Here is a 21,011-nt window from a genome sequence, read left to right on the forward strand (position 1 = left end):
TTGAAAAAAAAAATTAATGCACGAAACTCTTGTGTCTATAGATGTAAGCTACATAGGGGCCTATTTTAGTTTTAATATTCATCAATCTTTTGGTAAATCAGATTTTGCTTGAATCGCTGCAAGTGCTTCCCGTTTTCTTTTCTCTACTCTCTTTCTCCATTTCCTCCACGTGAAGTAACGAATGAGTTCCAGAAAAAGATGCAACAGTTCAAACAGACTCAACACTGACAGACCAATCCACAGGCCAATAGAACCACCAATATCTGATAACAAATTACTCATCTGTGATAGACAAAAATGTTTATCATTAACATATAGTGGGAAGGGTGGTCGAGAGGCTAAGTACGCTTGAACTTGGCTTGGCTTGGCTACCTATGAAGGGGGCTCGAGGTTCAACACCTGACTCGAGCAGAGTTGTGTTTACTGAGCGCCTAAAGGCAGCACAGAAAACCTACTCCCAGATACCCCCTCCCACCAGTCAATGGTTGACAAATGAGATTGGACCATAGCGCTCTGAGCATGCTTTAAGCAAGAAAGTAGCGTTATATAAAAGCCATAATTTATTTATTTATTTTTATATCAATCTGTAACTAACAGAAAACATGGATTATTTTTTATGCTAACATACCTCTTGAAGAACTAGAATACAAATATGAATGTAACCATCTTTTTTTGAAGTAATGTCTGTATTATATAAGATAAGATGCTTTCTTACTTGTTTAATTATATGGACAACAATTTGGAAATTCTGTTTTAAACATTCATTATATATATATGGCAAAAAAAAGGGAGGAATGGAGAAAGACGGTCGACAAATCTTGCCTGGTGCCCCAACGGTCCAACAGACTAAGGGATAGGTAAAAAAAAGGTAAAAAAATATATATATGAAAATATCCATACAATATTGAGGGTAAAAAAAAACTTAACAGTTGGCTTGAGGCTATCACTATTGGCTGAGAGACACTATCACAGAGCTATTAAAAAGTAACTGGTGCTATTCATACTTTTACACTTAACTGAACACTTGACCAACTTGTTGTTATCTGATATATAGAGAATCATTGAGAAGTTTTCAGACATTTTTAGGTATGACCAGTCCATGAGTAAACCAGAACGAATGGCAAGCATAAAAGAATTTTCAATAAAAGGTATTGTAAAAAATCAGATTTTTCTAAAAATGTAATTAAAATATTATGAAAGGGAGGTCAATGATTGTTCAGTCTTAAAATAAACCTGTCAGATAATTGTACTGCTTGATGCTATTAAATTTGTACCGAAGATCTACCAAAGTACCTTGCAGCCATCTGTATTGTACTAATAGTCTATACATTGGGCTATGACAAATAGCTTATAAAAGCTATTCATGCAGCACAGAATGACTAATAAAAGTAGCTTGAAGCCATTTAAACGGTATACATACAATAACCCCCAAGTAAATAACCATCAGTAGTAATAATGTATGGTAAAAATAAGGTAATTTAAATTAATTTAAAAGGAAGAGTCTTTAATGTGATATGGGACAACATTTAGAATAAATGTCTACTTACCTGATAATTAGGTTGGTCTGTCAAAACTTCATAATTAAGATCTTCATAATAGATATTTAGTTTGACGAGTTCATCTCTGAGATGAAATTAAACAAGAAATGTGATTGACAGTACCACTATGCTATAAATAAAAATAAATTAAGTAAAATAAAATATATCTTTCCTTTCTCTTCAAAAAAAAAAAAAAAAAAAAAGGTAAAGATAAATACAATCTTGATAGATATAAGTAAAATTATCATACTTTTAATTTTCTATAGAAACTGCATTTTCCTAAATAATTTACTTATTGCTATTGTTACGTGCACATCTAAGTGTAAATGTGAAATGGTGCGATTGTGTGTTGAAAGGAGAAGAAAACCAAAATGGAGGAATATGAACAAGAAAGTGTTTTCAGTGTTAATAAAGATTAAAGTATTTATAAACTGTGATTTGTCGTTTTCATGTCTAAAGAGTCTCATCAAATATGAAGATGTAACAGCTATATTACCTGAAAGCTTTTTTCGATTCATTTTGTTTACAAATGTCAGGTGGGTTGGTTAGATTACAAATTTCTGGACGAATATAGTCCTGTAAAAGATAAAAAGTTTACCACAGCGTTAATTAGTTCACAACATAAAAATCAGTATATTTAACAATACATTTGTCTACAGCTAGAAGTCCAGTTCTTTAAACTAAACAAAATCAAGCAACAAATATAATCTTGTCTGGGTGACTTTGTTATTCTTTAGGTTGACAGAAAAGATACCCTAGCATGTTATAGCAATAATAAAAATACACTATCCATGATCTATGCATTAAAACAAAAAGAAACTATAACCAATCCAGATTGAAGTTGATGTTGAATTTACTCACATTAAGCATGAGTAAAATAGGAATATATTTTGTAAAGTAGCAGTAGAACATGATATATCCAAACACAGGTTTCTAAATATCCTATCTTATAGAATACAGACGTTACTTCAAAAAAGAAGATAATTATGTCTTGCGCATTTAATGTGTCAATCTATTTATGCAAGTTAATCTCTGCTAAGTCGGTGGTTTTCCTGGCTGATTCTCGCAACCCATTTTCTAATGACACTAGGGAAAAAGGAGCCCTTGTACGAATTAGTTGTAGAGTAAAGACTAAGAAATGTGGCTCTATCTTTGTGTCTTTTCTTTCTGAGGCACTTTATTAGGTTTTGTTTATCTATTTGTAAGTTATGATTTAGTGTTTTATGTATTATAGCTACTTTACTTTTTATTCTTCTGTCCTGAAGTGTCTCTAAATTTAATGATCTTACTAATGGTGTTAATCTAATCAAATATGAATATTCGTTAGTTATAAATCTCACTGTTCTAATATTAATTGATTATATAATATAATATATAAATATTAATGCACTAAATTTAACAATAAGGTTTATAAAATCAAATGCATTTTTTGTAGTCATACTTTGGGACAACAGAAATGGGTTTACTAATTAATAATACATTTTTTTGTGTGGTTCAATATGTACAGGGTGGACTTAAAAAAAGCTTAAAAATTTGTCAAACAGCTTTTTATTTTTACAAAGTTTGTTAAAGGCATATGTTATATTACACTTATAGATGTTTAAAATGTCATCCACACACTTCCTAGCTGTGTCCTTAACCTAGAAATCCAAGCTCATGTAGCGTTTTAAATGATAGCTTGTGAGACAATGTTCCAAGCTCTTTTTCAAACCATGAATAGAATTTATGTCACACCCACAGTTCTGAATCTCTGTTAATAACAAACTTCAAACACAGTGATCCATGACATTTAAATCTGGACTTAAGAAACTTGTTAGTCATGATCTCATTTGAAACTCAATTTTTGGCTTTCCTAGTGACCACCCTGTATATTACATTTTTATTTTAGAAAATACTCACAACATAGCTCTCAGTTGGCCATTGCAGTGTTGCTATTGTTTTCTCATAGGTTGATTCTCTGTAGAAAAATGTTTTAAGACATTTAACAGATTGGTGATCTTAATACAACCTTTCAAAACAAAAATACAGGTTATACGTCATCAGAGCCTCTGAGTTGTATGTCTACATCAAGGCACTCTTCATCTTTGTTTCTGAGTCTGAGTACACCAGATTCTATACCAAGATAGACTAAATTGTGATTTTTTTAATGGCTCCCTGATCATGCACATGATACATACTTCAAACAGTCATTAGGATACCTGCCTGCGGTCATTTCCTGACATACTGCAGGGGGTTTAGACTAGGAAATAATAATCTTCATTTCTCAAGGAACGCTCTAGACTAATAAAAAAAAAAACTATTAAAAAAAACAACAATTAATGGTATGAATGTTTTAAAACAAATACCTGCATAAACTCTTACAGTCGCAAGCATTTTTATTCGCCTCCAATTCACAGCGGACTTTATAAAGACACATACGATCTAGAAAGGTAAGAATAATTGCATTTGATAATAAAGTAATATGGAGGAAAATAAAAAATACTAATAATAAAATAATGTGTATCAATAAAATTAAATAGACACCATCCCAAATCTCAATGTTTCACATAACTGAAAGTTTTGCTTTTTTTTAACTCCACATATGTGAATCAGTTTAATTTCATAGAAACTTTCTTTTTCTTGCATCAACTATTATCTTATGTTACATACATTTCTAAAAGGTTTCATTACATGGATGGATCAGCCTGTCTATGGATATTCTGCTAAGAACAATGCTGACTGGATAGAGTGAAGGGACTCGGTTATGCAAACTGTCACAGCACCTCAATGATAAAAGTCAAGGGACAGATGAGATGAGACCTAACAGGAATATTAAAACCACTACCAACTAGTATTTGGTTTCAAGATAATGCTATCTTGTTTAGCTGAACTGTGCACAGTTTATGTAACATATTTTATATAATGTAAAGAAATATAAAATTCTTTGCATGACCTACATTCCTAGTTGCGTTTGAAAGCTCAGATTTATGTGACACATTTTCATTTTGTTCACGCTACCATTAATACTAAACACTTTCTTTTTTTTGCTTCTATTTCCACTTAAATTATAAGTAAATTACATTATGGGAAGCGTGGTCAAGAGGCTAAGTATGCTTGAACTTGGCTTGGCTAACTATGAAGGGGACTTGAGGTTCCACACCCGACTCGAGCAGAGTTGTGTCGACTGAGCGCCCTCACTAGTGCACAAATGAGATTGGACCAAAGCGCTCTGAGCACGCTATAAACATGAAAGTAGTGCTATGTAAAAGCTATTATTTATTTTATTTTAAAGTGTTTTATTTTGTATTATGTGTGCCCAGATAGAAAAATTGTTGGCATTGTTTGTCTATGTTTAGGATTAAGTGCATGTGGCTCTGTATCCTATAAAGAAAGCCAATTCTATTTAATTGAATCATTGGTTATTTGAACCATCTGCTTATTTAGAAAAATCATTGAGCATTGGTACCATCGGGCAATACAGGATTAATTTGATCAGCCAGTTTGTAGGGCCCTATGTCTGCATTTAAATGAAGTCCAATTAACCTGAATGGTCTGTATTGTATTTTCTGTATTTTGGCTGTTTGTTAGTCTATAATTCAGCTAACCTTTTTTCTTGCACTGAGACAGGTTTGGGTTGTACGACAGCGCTAGTTCTGAGTCATAACAGTTACACTTCTCTATTATATGCTTTTGCTCACACTCGTTTTGGCAAGCCTAGAAAAAATTTTCAATTATATGTTAAAATGTATGAGTGAAATATGATCAGATCTATATATTTTAAAAGGCCTTATAGAATGTAAGTGACAACTTAAGATTAATGAAGTTCTTTACTGGTTTTGTATATTTATAGCCATTTATTTGCATTGTTTCTGGTGTGCATGAGGAATAAGGGTCTCCAATTCTTTCAATCTCAACCTGAAATAGTAATTTTTCACATTTTGATAACGTTTTTTTAAAAATTAAAAAGAATTCATCTTCAAATCCTACATTTTGTGCTTATTTGTACATGAAAAAAATCAAGATTGGTACAAAATATCAAATTTCTAGATAGAAGTTTGATAAAAATTTGAATCTACAGAAAACATTCCCCCATTCAGAAATGGGATTTATTATTTCATACACTTATAAATCTCAATGTGTCAGTTTCTGGCTATGGTTAGCTCATGGTTAATGTTTTTAGCATAGTTTTTAAACTTAAAATGCTTAATTAAAATGTAGATACTATGGCGTCCTAAGCACCGACAACACTAGTTAAGTGACAGACAGGTTATAAGTCCAATTGTAAGTAAACCTAAAATCTTACAAGTTTTAGATTCAACCTAGAACTCTACATTTTGGGATGTTATTTTGTGTATATTAATCTATATAACCTATATGTTGCATTTACACACTTAAATTACTATCATTTTAAAATGAGTTGATGAAAAAAAAAAAATCAATATTGCCTTTTTACTGATGGTCATTTTACCTGGAAAACTGGTTCAAATGTGTCTCTTAAATATAAAACCTATTGCACTTTAGTAATTGTAACAAAAGCTTGTAAAAAAAAAATTGTGATAGAAAACTAGTATTTGCAAGAATAAGTAGGCCTCTATTTCAAATTATTAAAACAAAAAAAAAAGAAAAAAAAAAAAACACACAAAAAAGTAAGACCTTTTAGGATAAGAAAAAATGACTCTGAAATATGAAATATAATAAAATTTTAAAAAATAAATAAAAGAGAAAAAGGGAAGCACAAAACAATTGAATAAAATGTGTTTTTCCTTGTTCCAATCAGAAATAAGATCAAATTGTCATGCTGCAGAAGAAAAGCAAATATTTAAACCTAGTTATAGCTATTAAAGATAATGGGCTAAAATGCTAGCCCACTAATCTTCAAGAGACTAATAACATTACCACATGAGATCTTTTTGGTGCATGGAGGAAAGGAGAGAGAAAGAGAGTCAAATGGCAATTGTAGAATTAGTACTGAACCTCCCCCCCCCCCATTTCTATTGTTCACCCACTAGTTTTGTTAAACTGGGGAGGGAATGGGGATGAAACAACTTCAGAAGTTAGGACAGAATTCAAATATTAAATAAGTAGCAAACACAATTTACAATAATAACTAATTTAAAAAAAAAAGTTTGGGAGTGGCCTGGAGGGCGGGAGGGGCAGCCCCTAATGCTGAAGCAAATGAACTAGTTTATGTGAATCTTTTGTGTTTCCAATGTCTCAATTTAAATTACAATTTCTGTTAATTATTGAAGTCGTGGGACTATGGTTTTTAAAGCAATAACTTTTCAGCGGTCTATCCAAACATATGTTGGTACCATTCTCATCTTTTTCTTTAAATAACTATTAAAGTCCAAATAAGATATTCCATATAAAAATAGTTTCCTTCAAGTTCCACATCATGCGTAGTACTTACTATAAGTGACAACTTTACCCGCTGGTAGTTACAAGATGTATAGACCATAGTTGGAAGTGTGGTCAAGATACAAAGTACGCTACAACTTGGCTTGACTACCTATGAAGGGGAGCTCGAAACCCGACTCAAGTAGGGTTGTGTTTACTGAGCACCTAAAGGCAGCACTGAAAACTTCTCCCAGTTACCCCTCTCCCACCCAATGGTCCACAAATGAGATTGGACCATAGTGCTCTGAAGATGCTATAAGCATGAAAGTAGCACTATATAAAAGCTTTATTTTTTTTTGTAAGAGAAAGACAGCTAGCTGCTATTTACATGACAATTCAAATTGGGGTCTTAACACTTTAATATCTAGCTGTAGTTAATTAACCTTTTGAGCCTGTTACCTTAGAGCCCTCTGCCAATTATGTATTATTTCAGAAAGACATCCCACCACTTCATGCTTACCACATTTTCAGATATTTGTAATGAGTTAACATTTAAAACTTATTAAAAGGTATCTGCACTCTTAATAGTTGCTCAGTGGCATGAGATATTCATTATTTCTTCATAGTATTTGCTTACCACTTGGATTATGTTTAAATAAAAATGTTATTATTTCTACCTTCTTCAAGGCAATGAATGTGTGCATGCCAGGACTGACTGCCATGTCATTGTCATCAAAAAAGGGTGCAGTGCCAGGCTCGTGTACTATCACCCTAGCTCCAACGCCAGGTGTTATAGCAGGTGTGTACTCATCCGTTTCCAGGGAAATTATAATTTCTAGACCTGAGAGTTGAAAAGCAAATTGCAAATACGTAATGTGTGTAAATTTGATAACATTTTAAAAACTTTTTCTCTTTACAAATTAAGCTAAAAAAAACTCTTTGTCTCTCATCTTATAAAATCCTTCAAAAATGAAGATACATTACATCCTACACATATCCATGTGTAAATCTAGTAATGCAGGTCAGCTAGAGACTTAAACTCTGCTTGGTTATGATTTTCTAGGCTGATTCAGGCAGCCCATTCAATGCTTTAGTGGCAATAGGGAAGTTAGAGACTTAAACTCTGCTTGGTTATGGTTTTCTGGCTGATTCAGGCAACCCATTCAATGCTTTAATGGAACTAGGAAAGCTAGAGACTTAAACTCTGCTTGGTTATGGTTTTCTTGGGTGATTCAGGCAACCCATTTAATGCTTTAGTGGCACTAGGGAAGTCTCTAATAACAGCTAGGTTGGCTGGGTTTTAAGTTGAAAATAAACTGTTTACAAATACTTTGATAAGTGGTTAAGGAAATAATATAGAGGTACAATTTTTAGTAATTCAAAAAATCAGAACAGAACAGCAAACAAAAAAAGTATTTTTATATAACATAATTTCATTATAAACAGGTCATTTAAAGGAAGACATTCATCCAATCAGTCCAATTTTGTTCTTATATTAAGACAATCCAGAAAATAGACATGGATACATGAGGTATAAGAGACAGTGTCACTATAAGTATAAGAGACAGTGTCACTATAAGTATAAGAGACAGCGTCACTATAAGTATAAGAGACAGCGTCACTATAAGTATAAGAGACAGTGTCACTATAAGTATAAGAGATAGTGTCACTATAAGTATAAGAGACAGTGTCACTATAAGTATAAGAGACAGTGTCACTATAAGTATAAGAGACAGTGTCACTATAAGTATAAGAGACAGTGTCACTATAAGTCACTATACAAAATATGAATTAAGATTCATAGCAAAGGAAGAGTAAATATATTGAAAATTTGTAGAAGAAATTGGAAAGAAATTGGAAAGAAATTGTATAATGTCAAGCATGCTTTCAAAATCAAATATTTTAATGCTTTGATAAAAAAAAAAAATCTATTACGACATTTGAAAGAAGATAACTTTATAAAATCATCCAATAAAACATAATTTTAAAGTATAAGTTTGTGCAGTGGTCCTGGGCAGCTGTTCAAGAAGAACTGCAATCATAAGAAGAGCTTTATTTTAAAATCTAAAAAATAGGCTTTAGGTATATGCAAATTTATGCAGATTAAATATTTCTTTAAAAGATAATAGTAATTGAGAATCTTGATACACAATGGAAAGCCTATGGGTTAATGACAACAGAATTAAAATTTGATTTCTTTTTTTCAAAAGCCCTTTGTTTAAAAAAAAAAAAGAGATAAACAGGCAACACAAGCACAACATTAACTGCAAAATTTGTAAATAATACTATTAGACTAGGCAATGCAGGCGAGTAAGGCCATTAAGATATAGGATAATAGATAAGGTAAACATTTAATTTACACAAGTTTACATTTAAAACTTTTAAAAATGTTATGTGTAACTGATACAAACATTAAATGTGTAATTTCTATCATTGCATGAATTACAAAAACTTGATTACCTCCGGTAGGTCCACTCTTTCTGGACACAAAGTCTTTGTGTTCTAATGTGTAACAGTTTCCGTACTGAGGGGACACAACTCGTTTGAATAATCTACATGAACAAAACATTTTTTTTTTCACAGTATGGAACAAATGCCATATTAATGCATGTTATAATGATAAATAAGATTTCATAATATTTAATAATTATTACTCATGTCCACACATCCGTCCAGCAAAAGAGCACATCCTGATCATTCCACTCAGTTGATGACCAAGTATCTCCCGTCTTTTCCTGAGAAACCAAAAAATACCTTTTTAAGAATGGTACAAGAAACACAACATGTGTATGTATAATAAAGGTGTATTTATTTATAGATAAGTTTTAACCTTAGACAAAAATTATGTGAAAAAAACAAACAAATGACAGCAAGGTAGGTGTAATCAAATAAAAAATGTCAATTACTTCATCATCTTTCCTTTGTGTTCCACATGGAACAGAGGGCCTCAGTAAAAACATGTCACTCTCCACGGTCTCTTGCTAGTTTTTTAATGGCTTCCCACCTCTTTCCTGTCCTCTTGGCTTCATCTAGTATACTGCATCACCACATTCCTTTTGGTCTTCCTTTACGTCTTGTTCCCTGCAGATTCCATTCTAAGGTGTGTCTAGCTCTGGTGTTGTTGGTGACCAATCCGTCTCCACTTCCTTTCTAAGATCTGCATCTCTATAGTTTTCAGCCCACTCATCTCCTACAGTTTGGTGTTTTCTACTTTGTCGTACCAGTGTATTTTTAAGATATTTCTCAGACATCTGTTGATGAAGGTCGGTACTTTTTTACTGTTGCTTCAGTTGTTCTCCATGTTTCAGAACCGTACAGTAAGACCGCCTTGACATTAGAGTTAAAGATTATTATTTTAGTCTTGTTAGAGATGTGGGGAGATTTCCAGTTGATTTTAGGTGTGTAAATGTCTGACGCGCTAGATTTATATGACGTTTAATGTCTTCTATTACTTACAAGAGAAATATTAAAGCACTAATACACAAAATTTCAATATATACATACTAGTAGAGTACTTACAGGGATTGCTTGTTGAAAAGATACTTGAAATAATCATCCACTTCATAGAGGGATGAATTCTTCAGCTGGCCTTGATCCCAGCAGTAATTGCAGTGCTGAAATCACAAGAGATCAAACAAATATTAGTTTCATAGATATGAAGTTGACAAATGTTTCTTTCTTAAAATATGTTCTACATTATGAACAGAACTTTGTAAACTGGTACAAGTTCTGGAGTTTACCTCACACAAAGCCTGCTGTTTCTCTCTGACCCACTGTAACAAGAGTGGGTCTGACATATCTGGCTCTTCACCGGGATCATCTGAGGATTCTGAGCTGCGTTTCACTAGAAAGTCTGGATGACTGTCACTATTCATAAAAAGAATGAAAAACAAATGAAATATTTTGTTAAAAAGTTTAATCAAATACTAACTTTTACCAAGCTATAAGGCTTGTCTTCGAATCTGAAGATTAGGGAGGTGTGCAGTATTTCACAGGGCTTTAAATTCACCATAATGCTAGTATTTCTTCCCTAGTGCTATTAGAGCATAGAATGGGTTGCCTGAGCCAGCCAGGAAAACCAATGACTTGGCAGAATTTAAGTCAATGGTTAACATGCATGACTAGAAGCATGACGTGTAGGACGTAATCATCTTCTTTTTTGAAGTAACGTCTGTATTTTATGAGATAAGATTATCTCTAAGAATGTCTGAGAAAGGTAAAATAAGAAAGTATTTTATAGCATGCACTCAGTTTCAGAAAAAATGAAAAGGGTGACTGCATAGTTCTTCTGTTATTGTCAGGCTTCGCTTAATTTCCAGATGCGAGCTGTGATGGAAACCCAGCATTGATGGCGACATCAAGGCATTTTAAAGCTGAAATTGAACTTTTGAGGTTCCTTCAACCTTCTGATAATAGAGTTCTAAATAAATCAGAGATAAGCACATTGATGTTTCAGTCACCATGTATGTCCATCCCATTTATACTGTATTATTATTTTACAATTTGGTCAATTCAGTTTAACATCACAAAGGGATTGATGCTAATAGCCAACAAACTTGAAAAATACCCACTGTTGACTGCATTTCCAGCAATGAAAAAAAATAAAAATAAATTAATATAATAAAAAGAACTTTAGTATAATCAGGGTTAGTAGCACTTTTCCATGACAAAATTTTAGGAGATTTTAGGAGGTTTTTTAAGGATGAAATGTATGATAAGTGTGTGTGTTTCCCGTCCGTTTGTGTGATACACAGTAAAACATAAACAAAACTAAGCATTTATCAAATCAATTATTGTTATTTGATTTTAAAAATAATAAATTTCTTGCCAATATGCCACAGAAACAATGTTATCAGCTGTGGCATGTCCACAGAAAATGTAATGAAAGTTATCTTTTAATCTAGTAACAACTTGACTGTCATCCCAAAACATCAAACAACCATTTTTTTTCAAAGATTTATTTAAGAACATTACAAATGGTTGCTATTCCATTTTTTTAAAATAAGAAACATTCTTGAGATGCCTTATTCATGATGTATATTCTCTGTGATGGAAATGTACATTTTTAGTTCCTATGTGTATCTTATAGATACTAGAGTCATGGTGTGCATTTGAGGTAATGTTTTATTCTTCTACTAGTTAACTTAAATCCTTCTCATAAACAGAGCCAGTAATATATAGGGCAATATTGGCCTATTTGAATGTTTAGTTGACATTTGCTTACTAAAAAATGGCTTTTGGATTGGGGGAGGGGGGGGGATTCGATCTATTCGCGTTTTTTTTTCCTAGCAGAATTTTTTTCAACCGTATAGTTTCCCTGGCTTTTACGAGTGAAATAATTTTTACGGACTTTTCACAGCTGTATGCGAAATATTTTCGTTAAATCTACAGTAGATCTAGACTCTTGATCTAAGTCACTAAAATGCGCGGACTTTTCACGGCTGTGAGACAATTTTCTTCACTGAATTTACAGTAGATCTAGACTCTAGATCTAAGTCACTAAAATTCGCGGACTTTTCAGGGCTGTGTGAGAAATATCTTCACTCTATATATTCTAGTGATTTAGCATAAATCTAGAGTCTAAATCAAAGTCACGAAAATTGGCGGACTTTTCACTGCTGTGTGAATATTATCTTCACTAAATTTACAGAAGATCTAGACTCTAAAGCTAATTCGCTAAAATTCGCGGACTTTAACTCTTAAGTCACTAAAATTTGCGGACTTTTCGCGGCTGTGTGAGAATTATCTTCACTAGATATACCGTAGATCTAGAGTCTAGATCTAAGTCACTAAAATTCGCGGACTTTTCGCGGCTGTGTGCAAATTATCTTCACTGGATATACCGTAGATCTAGAGTCTAGATCTAAGTCACTAAATTTGCGGGCTTTTCACTCATTATCTTCACTAGACTCTAAGTGATTTAGCGTAAATCTAGAATCTAGCGTATTTCTAGAGTAATCTAGACATTAGATGTATCGAGATCATTAAATTGACTAAAATTCACTGAGTTTTCAGGTTACGTGCGAATTATCTTCACTAGATCTAACTTAGATCTAGATACTATTAGTCTATTACTAGATACTAGCTAAATCTAGAAGATTTACCGACTTTCCACGCGAAGTCACTCTTACACTTACAACAAGAAGATTTTAGGTGAGGGGGGGGGGGGCCCGGAGGGGTGTAGCCTACAAATTAGTCTGGTAATTGCTCTAATTATAGACAATAGTCACTACAGACTAGATCTAGCGCGTCTTTAGTGGTAACAATAAAAGGAAACAAACATTTCTACGCTGACTTCAGAAAAAAAAACTGCCAGGTGAAATGCTTGCTTGAGCCAAGGCCATCTTCAATCACGAGGTCGCACTTCACAAGTGGGTGAAAGGCGGTGTAGACGGGTCACTGGTCAGCTCTTTAACACAGCCAGCCCGTAACGTCATGCGATCAGAATGCCTAGTTACGCTTTCGTTGTTTTTTTTCCCCGCATTTTTAGTAAGAAATAAGCAAAATTATATTTTAAAAAAATATTGGGTAAAAAATTTAGGAGCGTGGACAAAATTTTAGGAGACTTTCTGCAATTTTTAGGAGAATTTTAGGATTTTAGGAGACTTTTCATTTTTTAGGAGATTTTATGAGTTTTTAGGAGCGCTACGAACCCTGTATAATAATTACAATGTACACTCAGTGTGTTTGTTTGGACTGAATTTCAAATATTTTAATCTTTTTATTTTACTATAGTGTTATAATATTATAGTATATAAAACTCAAAGATATAAACTGGTGAATATACAGTTGCTTCATTTTTTGTTTTTCAATATTACAACTTCATCTGTTTCAGCTTATAAATTGTAAAAAAAATATTAAAAATATGCTTTTTAATTTTCCTTATTTCAGAAGAAAACAAAGAAAAACAAATAACAAACAAATTGGATTTAAGTTCTAAATGTAACAGACAAACAGATGAACAAATGTACAAGAGTAATGGTGAATTCACTAAAATGACTTTTTAACTTTGAAATAAAAATATCTTTGACATTACTTTCCTATTGCCCTCCTCATCCTTTAATAGAGCACAGTAAGAAATTAAGGCTATAACATATTTAAACCTGGCATGACTTCTGACTTTCTTGACACTTTTTAAAGCAACACAGTAACACTTAACTTCTGAAAGTAACTGTTAATATTTATTGTCAGGTAAAATTGCAAATTATCCAGCAAACTGGTTAACATTGTAGGTCAGAAAAGAAAATAATCACATTCAAAATGTCCAGGAAATCTTGAGGCTAAGACCATGATCTGTTGTTGTGTATAATATACTGAAAAAAAAAAGCTCTGCCTTCAGACCTTATAATGTATGGGGCAGATGATGTAAAGGTCATCTGTTCCTGAGGGTGTCACGTGGCCAGAACAACAACCAACCATATTTTCTTTACCCCAACTAATGTCAGGTACCCATTAGAGCTGGATGGACTCAGATGCGCCCAAAGATCCCTAAATTAAAAATCCCAGTCTTAACCAGGATTTTTAACCTGGGACAACCACCTAAGAAGTAAATGCTTAATACTACTCAGCCATCATGCCTTAAGTATCAGCATTTTCTGTTGGTAGAGTTTGAAATTAAATTCTATTGATATTAATTCAAAGTGTATTATAGTATGAATATGAACCACTTAATGGCGTTGTGACTGAGCATCATTAATCATATGAGTTTTGCGGGACGTCCTCTAACACATGAATTACGCATACCAAGAGTTGAGATGATATGGAGGTCAATACAAGGAAAGGGCAAACAGGGACATCCTCATACAACATGGTGCCACATTTTCATGGAGAACCTCAGAGGCGAGGACACCAGGTGGAAAGAAGCTTCTGACATTGCATGTGACAGATTTTTGTGGAGTCAGCTTGCAGCCACGAAACAGCACTGGAAATCTAAATCTATGTTAGTCTAAGCACAATGTGTTGAGAGACAAAGAATGTATTTTCTAGACTCGTGTTTTAATTTTGATAAATTCCTATATTGTTAAACTTGCAGGAGTTATTAATTATCGTCACTACAGACATAATACCAAAAAAAAAACTTTTAGTGTAGAAGTTATTTTAAATGCAAAACATCCTTATTTCCCTAATTCCAAACTTACCTTAGATCCGAATCAGGATTGTCTGATTCTGAGTTGTCATTAGTAGGCGTTATTTGGCTAACAAAAGTTCCAGATGATGGATAAACTTTATCATATGTCTGAAATAACTTCTGTATTTCATCGGATGCAAGATTTCTCTGTTAAAAACAATGCATAAGATAAAAAAGAAATCAACAGAGCCTTACATATATTCTAAAATTCCACTGTTGTAAAATATTTATGGACTACTTGTGAATTACCTTTTAAATATGTGGACATTAGCAAAATGAATGAAAATTTAATATATCAACATAAATATACAATTTTATTTTAAGAAAAATTCTTTTTTTTCCCTGCAATTTTCAGGTCTCAAGAGACAATCTGTTCACCTTACACTGCAAATGAGGACTAATCACTAACTTTTCAGACACATTTTACACTGTCACATTCAGAGTGCACATTCAATCCTATTAACTAGATCTAGTAGATCTAGTTAAAAAGTAGGTTAGAAAATATTTAAACTCACTTTCTAGATATTCTGCTTTTCTTATAATTATAGGCGTATATTACAGACATTACTTCATAAAAGAAGCTTGACTTCAGATTTGTTTGTTTTTCAAATTTCTAATGTTCCTTCAGCTTCTGATTTGAAAATGATGAAAATCATCAGTCATTATGATTATCATTGTCCTAGCTGACTAGATCTAGATCTTCCATCTAGATTTTAGATCTAGATCTATGAAAGATCTAGAATAGTCTTGAATAGATCTTGAAGATTATTATAATACAGCGGTTCTCAACCTTTTATGCTCGGCGACCCTTTTTTCACAATCCCCCACTCTGCGGCAACCCCCCCCCGACACACAGATGCAGCACTAGAAGAGTAGAAAATAACAATCCATAGTTTCGATGGTCTTAGACGACCCCTGCCCCTGGCAAATCATCAATTGACCCCACAAGGGCCTGAAGGGGGTCGCGACCCAGATCATGCCATATGTTGAGAACCGGTTATAATAGATTTTTTATACATAGATCTAGATACTTTAGTTAGTTAGAATTAGAATCTAGATAGCTCAAAAAATTTAGTCAAATTTTAACCTCCATAGCCATAGTAGGCGGCGTAGCCGTAGGTTTACAGCAGGGGATGTGGGTGGGCAGGGTTCGAACCAGGGATCATTGAAAAGACAGTATAGAGCACATAGATAATTAGGTAGTAGAGAATAGATTTAGATCTACCACATGGACATGGCCAGGCCGGTTGAACTCAAGTCCATTTTGGTATAAACAAAAACAATACATTTAATTTAAATTTTCTTTCTTAATTTTAAAGTTTGCCATTATCTTTTGCAAGCAAGGTTCTTTTTTGATTATTTTATTTTTTCCTGGAAAAAGAGGACAATCTATCTGTACGGATACCGGACATTTTTTAACAAGAAAAACTCACCTGTGACATTCTCATCATGTTTACATTGCATAGTGTTACTGCTGGAAACTCTAAACTGTCAAATTTCAGATTGACTTGAGAATATTTCTGATATTCATAATAACTTGAAAAAAGACTGAAAATAAAAAAATATATACATAAATATATCTATGGGAAAGGACCAATGGCGAACGCTTTTGTGCCAGTTTTTAGTTTAGAATTTTTAACTCCGCAATGGTTAAACTTATTTAAAAAATGAAAACATCTGCGGACTCCTCAGCTATTGGGCGATAAAACTAAATTTGACTCTTTTTTACATATCAGCTATTAAATTTATAATTCAAGTCAACTTACGGTAGGGGTCGGACCTAATCAGCGAACGCAATTTTCGCGGGAGTCATAATGAGCGAAAGGCCGTAAAAAATAGCGAAATAGCATGTTAAAATATAGGAAATTATGCTTCAAATAGTTCTATCATCTAACTTCTTCCATGAAGCATTATAACCATTGTCCTCCTTGTGGCATTAGGCCTAAATTTGTTTTCACGTTTCTTGTGCTCCACATCTCCTTTCTCTGCTTGGAACTGATGTCTATATAGCCTACGAAACTTGCGATCAAATATTTTTTTTAAAGAAAGAAACTACAAAATTCTATCTTGCCTCCTCCCTATAGGCTTGTCCACGTCTCCATTTTACAAACTCTCGTTACTGCGACTATTTTTTTTTAAAGAACACATGTTCAGTGCACTTAATCACCATCAACTCGATCTCCCCCCCGCCTCCACACACACGCGCGCTGATTGACCCAAAGGCAGATCCCGAATGCGATGGATTGATGATGTATGGGGGCAAGATCTACAACAGCTTGGGTTTCGGGCATGGAGACGAAAGGCTCAGGAGAGATCTTGTAATTTTATACATGTATATTATATGATAACTCTTATATTTATTACTAAATATATAGTTCGTCTTTTTTCCGCTCCTGAAATCGAATATTTTCTGGAAAACTCTTGGAAATCTCCTGAAATCCTAATCTCAGAATGGTGGGGGAACGCTGTGAAAATGAATTGTGATCTTTTAAATATTTATACACATATTAATATCATTAATTAGTAACAAGAGGTTAACCAGCTAGTTAAAAAAAGGAGGACGGCAAAACAGAGCTCCCCCCCACCCCACCCCGTATAAGCCATATATGCCTAAGCGCTGTTAAGATCAACTGAAGCGTCATTTCACCCTCACTGGCATAGAGGAAAGTAACTGCCAGCATATGACATCTGAGAGACTGTTGGAGAGCTGCGAGTCAAACATTTTAGACGGAAAGAAAATGCGGGAAAATATGCTGGTCACAACTGGGCGTAGTCATGTGAAACACGTAGTGATGCACTCATCCTTAATCTTCGAAATCCAAGACATTGGGTTAAGGTTAAAAATAGGCCTATTATTTTAATATTTCAATTTACAAACAATAACAATAGATAAGACAAAAAGAAAAACAGATTAAATCAGTCACTAAATTACCATTAAATGGCTTTTTTAAGCTTATTATAGGGGCTTTCGCTGAATAGGTTTTCAGTTAAAAAGGTCATTTTGAGCGAACACCCCATAATATATTTTTTTCAACGGAATAAATAGCCTTTGCTATTATAGCTAACTATTTCCTCATCTATTTAGAAGTACAATATGCAATTTTTTTTCGGCCGATGTCTATTGATGCTTTAAAATCGCCTTAAATTCGGACCTATTCTCGTTTATCCGGAAACGTTTTGAGAATGAAATTTCCATACATGTCAACTTTGACCTTCAGCTACGTTTTATTGTATGAGGGAAAACGAAAGTGAATATGTGGAAAATGTAGAAAAATGGAGCCTTTGTAATACCAATTTATTAGTTCTGCAGTTACTTTCGAGATAAATTAGAATGGATAAAATTACGGGGAGGTGTTCGCTTTATATGCCATTTCGCTGATGGGCCTTTCCTATAGATCTAGATCGGATTCATCTTTTATATAAATGTAATGGTTTTATCGGCTTTAATATAGGCCTATATTTTGCATTGCTATATATATATATATAGTTTATAGATGCAAGTAGGCCTAGGCCTAAATTGAAAAGAAGCAATAATAAGCATCCCTAATATAGGCATATAGGCTATACCGATTTACCTTTAGCATTGTATATAATAGTTTGTAGATCTACTCAAATTAAGATCTATTAATTAATAGGTATATTCAGTATTTTTTGTAAAAAAAAAAAAAAAATAGGTGCCGGTAGCCTATATCATGCAGTGATAGATTGCCTAAGTTTTAACAACTAATAAATTAATAATAAACGTTTAAATACAAGAAAATTTATATTTTTCCCCACATTGAAAATGTGCCGTAACTTGATATCACGCACAAGATAACTTATTTAAGCCACCTCTCTTCCTTTATTAATAAACTTACTAATAGAGATGAAAGATCGAAGCTCCAATGGCTGCAGCTAGTAAGACTGACCACATGAATTTGACTGTAACATTTCGTGACTGCATTATAAAAGGTACTCCGTTCAGAGAGGCTCTGCTGCCGTACTTGTAGAAGATCATGGTAAACCCCCTGGGAAGGGACGGCGCCCTACTTGTACCAGATACACTGTCGCAGGTGGTGACTGATGCCTCTGTGCCATCACACTCATCTGCTGAAGGATCGTACATCTCTTTTCTGAGTTCTTGAGTAGAAGTCTAATAATACAGACATTATGTTTTTAAAAAAATGTTTTTAAAGTTTTGTCGTTATTTAAATATTAGTTGAAAATGTTTGTCCTTTCATCGTTTAAAGATTTTCTACTAAGCTATTATTTTAACTCATTCTGTCCGGTAAAAAGTTTCTACGCATTATTAACCCTAACGCATATACGCTGCACAAGTTACAAAATAAGTTAAAGCAAAATCGTACAGCCCGCTAGCTTATATACCCGACATTTCGATATTACCGGTATCAGCAGATTATATTAGTTGACCTGCTAACTATTGTAAAGAAAATCAAGCTTAAAATATATGGCCATATTACAAGATCCACGGGGCTCGCGAAGACCTTCCTTCAGGGAACAGTACCAGGAAAAAGAAGAAGAGGCAGGCAGAGAAAGCGACGGGAGGACAACATTAAAGAATGGACGGACCTACCATTGATAGAGGTTTTAAACAAGGCAAAAGACAAGGAGGAATGGAGAAAGATGGTCAGCAAATCTTGCTTGGTGCCCCAACGGTCCAACAGACTAAGGGATAGGGAAAGGTAAAAATACTTAACACAATGGATTACTGAAATAGATTCTCTGCCACATCTGTGCCATTTGGTTTCTTGAGGTTTATACTTTATAATGAGATGTTCATAAGGCTTTCCTATATACATTTCACAACCACACAGCGAACTATAGGAGGTATAATGGCCCACCATAGTCCATAGTTTCCCATATGCTATGTTTATGAGTAACAAATTTTGTAAACCCCGCAAATAGTGGCGTTGCTATGGGGGCTTGACATCTTTGGGGGCCCCTGCATTCTGCGTAATATTTTATAATTAATGTAAAATTAAAATTCGAACCCTCATTTGGGCAAGTGTAGCTACGCCACTGCTCGCAAAGCTGCCATTCGTGTGTAAAACTTGTATAGCCCGCGGGTTATATGCGCAAAAAAAAAAAAAAAAAAATACGGTTGTTAAAAATTTTAAATGACAAAGTGAGCAACGCTGCTGCTATAATTTTTTTGTAAAGGATGTGATATATAGAGTGGTACATTCAATCCTAAAATAACACTACAGGTACAAGAAGTTGATGATAAGGAAGTTTATGAAACACAAACTCGTAGGTGGCCCCTAAAGGTTAACTGGACATGAACAGTGCATCACACAGAAACTCAGTACTAAGTCGTTAGCACAAACTTAATCATGAATCAATCAACAAGTGGCTGTTGTCATTTACGTACTTTGTAAGGCCAATAAGTACATTAGTCGACATGATTAGTACTTTTTTTTTAGTGGAGATGCAATGGCCTCCTTCCTAATTTGTATGTAAAGTCTATATAATAGGCCTATATAATGATAATAATAATAATCTTTATTATCCATAAGGAAATTTGTCTTACAATGTGTGCATTACATTATAACTGTAGAAAACCAGAATATACATTCACAATAAACTCACTCATAATTTGCAGGCGAAAAATGTATATCAAACGGTTGAATTTAATTAACCGATTAGATTGTCAGGGGGACAAAAGAGTTTTTGTGTCTGTTTGTCTTTGCTATATCTAAAAATATTTAAAAATATTTAGGTGTTTAATAATAGATACAAAAAAGCGAAATTATAATTAGGCCCAAAGCGTAAAGTTTGAGAAACTAAAATTTGCGTGGATGCCGTTTGTGTGTAGGCCTACTTAAGAAGATAAGCTACCAGTGGGTCAATCAGTAAGAACGCTGATAATTTAGAGCTAGAGGTGATTTTTACGATAAACTAACCAATGTCAAGGTCATTAAATAGAGCTTCCATCTTGCCAACCAAATAAATACAAATTGAACTACAAACAGAAGAGCGCAAAAAAAAAAAAAATATGTATTTTGCAGAGCTAAAAAGTGCCCAAGAAG

General features: G+C 33.6%; 1 protein-coding gene across 2 annotated transcripts in view; it reads right to left on the minus strand.

The window, feature by feature from the left end:
- The window catches only part of LOC106076120 (degenerin unc-8-like), a 30,375-nt gene continuing 9,364 nt past the window's right edge, over window positions 1-21,011 (minus strand). For both annotated transcript variants that reach the window (XM_056030586.1, XM_056030585.1), the window contains 15 exons: window positions 18,840-19,114; window positions 16,416-16,530; window positions 14,993-15,129; window positions 10,595-10,721; window positions 10,374-10,468; window positions 9,509-9,589; window positions 9,315-9,406; window positions 7,532-7,695; window positions 5,349-5,432; window positions 5,123-5,231; window positions 3,884-3,959; window positions 3,438-3,495; window positions 2,035-2,114; window positions 1,548-1,623; window positions 1-282 (listed from right to left, as the gene is read on the minus strand). In XM_056030586.1, the coding sequence (XP_055886561.1) occupies window positions 82-282; window positions 1,548-1,623; window positions 2,035-2,114; window positions 3,438-3,495; window positions 3,884-3,959; window positions 5,123-5,231; window positions 5,349-5,432; window positions 7,532-7,695; window positions 9,315-9,406; window positions 9,509-9,589; window positions 10,374-10,468; window positions 10,595-10,721; window positions 14,993-15,129; window positions 16,416-16,530; window positions 18,840-19,114 (1,770 nt within the window). In that variant the 3' untranslated portion in view covers window positions 1-81. The remainder of the gene's footprint in view (window positions 283-1,547; window positions 1,624-2,034; window positions 2,115-3,437; window positions 3,496-3,883; window positions 3,960-5,122; window positions 5,232-5,348; window positions 5,433-7,531; window positions 7,696-9,314; window positions 9,407-9,508; window positions 9,590-10,373; window positions 10,469-10,594; window positions 10,722-14,992; window positions 15,130-16,415; window positions 16,531-18,839; window positions 19,115-21,011) is intronic.

The sequence above is a fragment of the Biomphalaria glabrata genome, chromosome 5 (genome assembly GCF_947242115.1).
Source record: "Biomphalaria glabrata chromosome 5, xgBioGlab47.1, whole genome shotgun sequence".
Taxonomy (NCBI): Eukaryota; Metazoa; Mollusca; class Gastropoda; family Planorbidae; genus Biomphalaria; species Biomphalaria glabrata.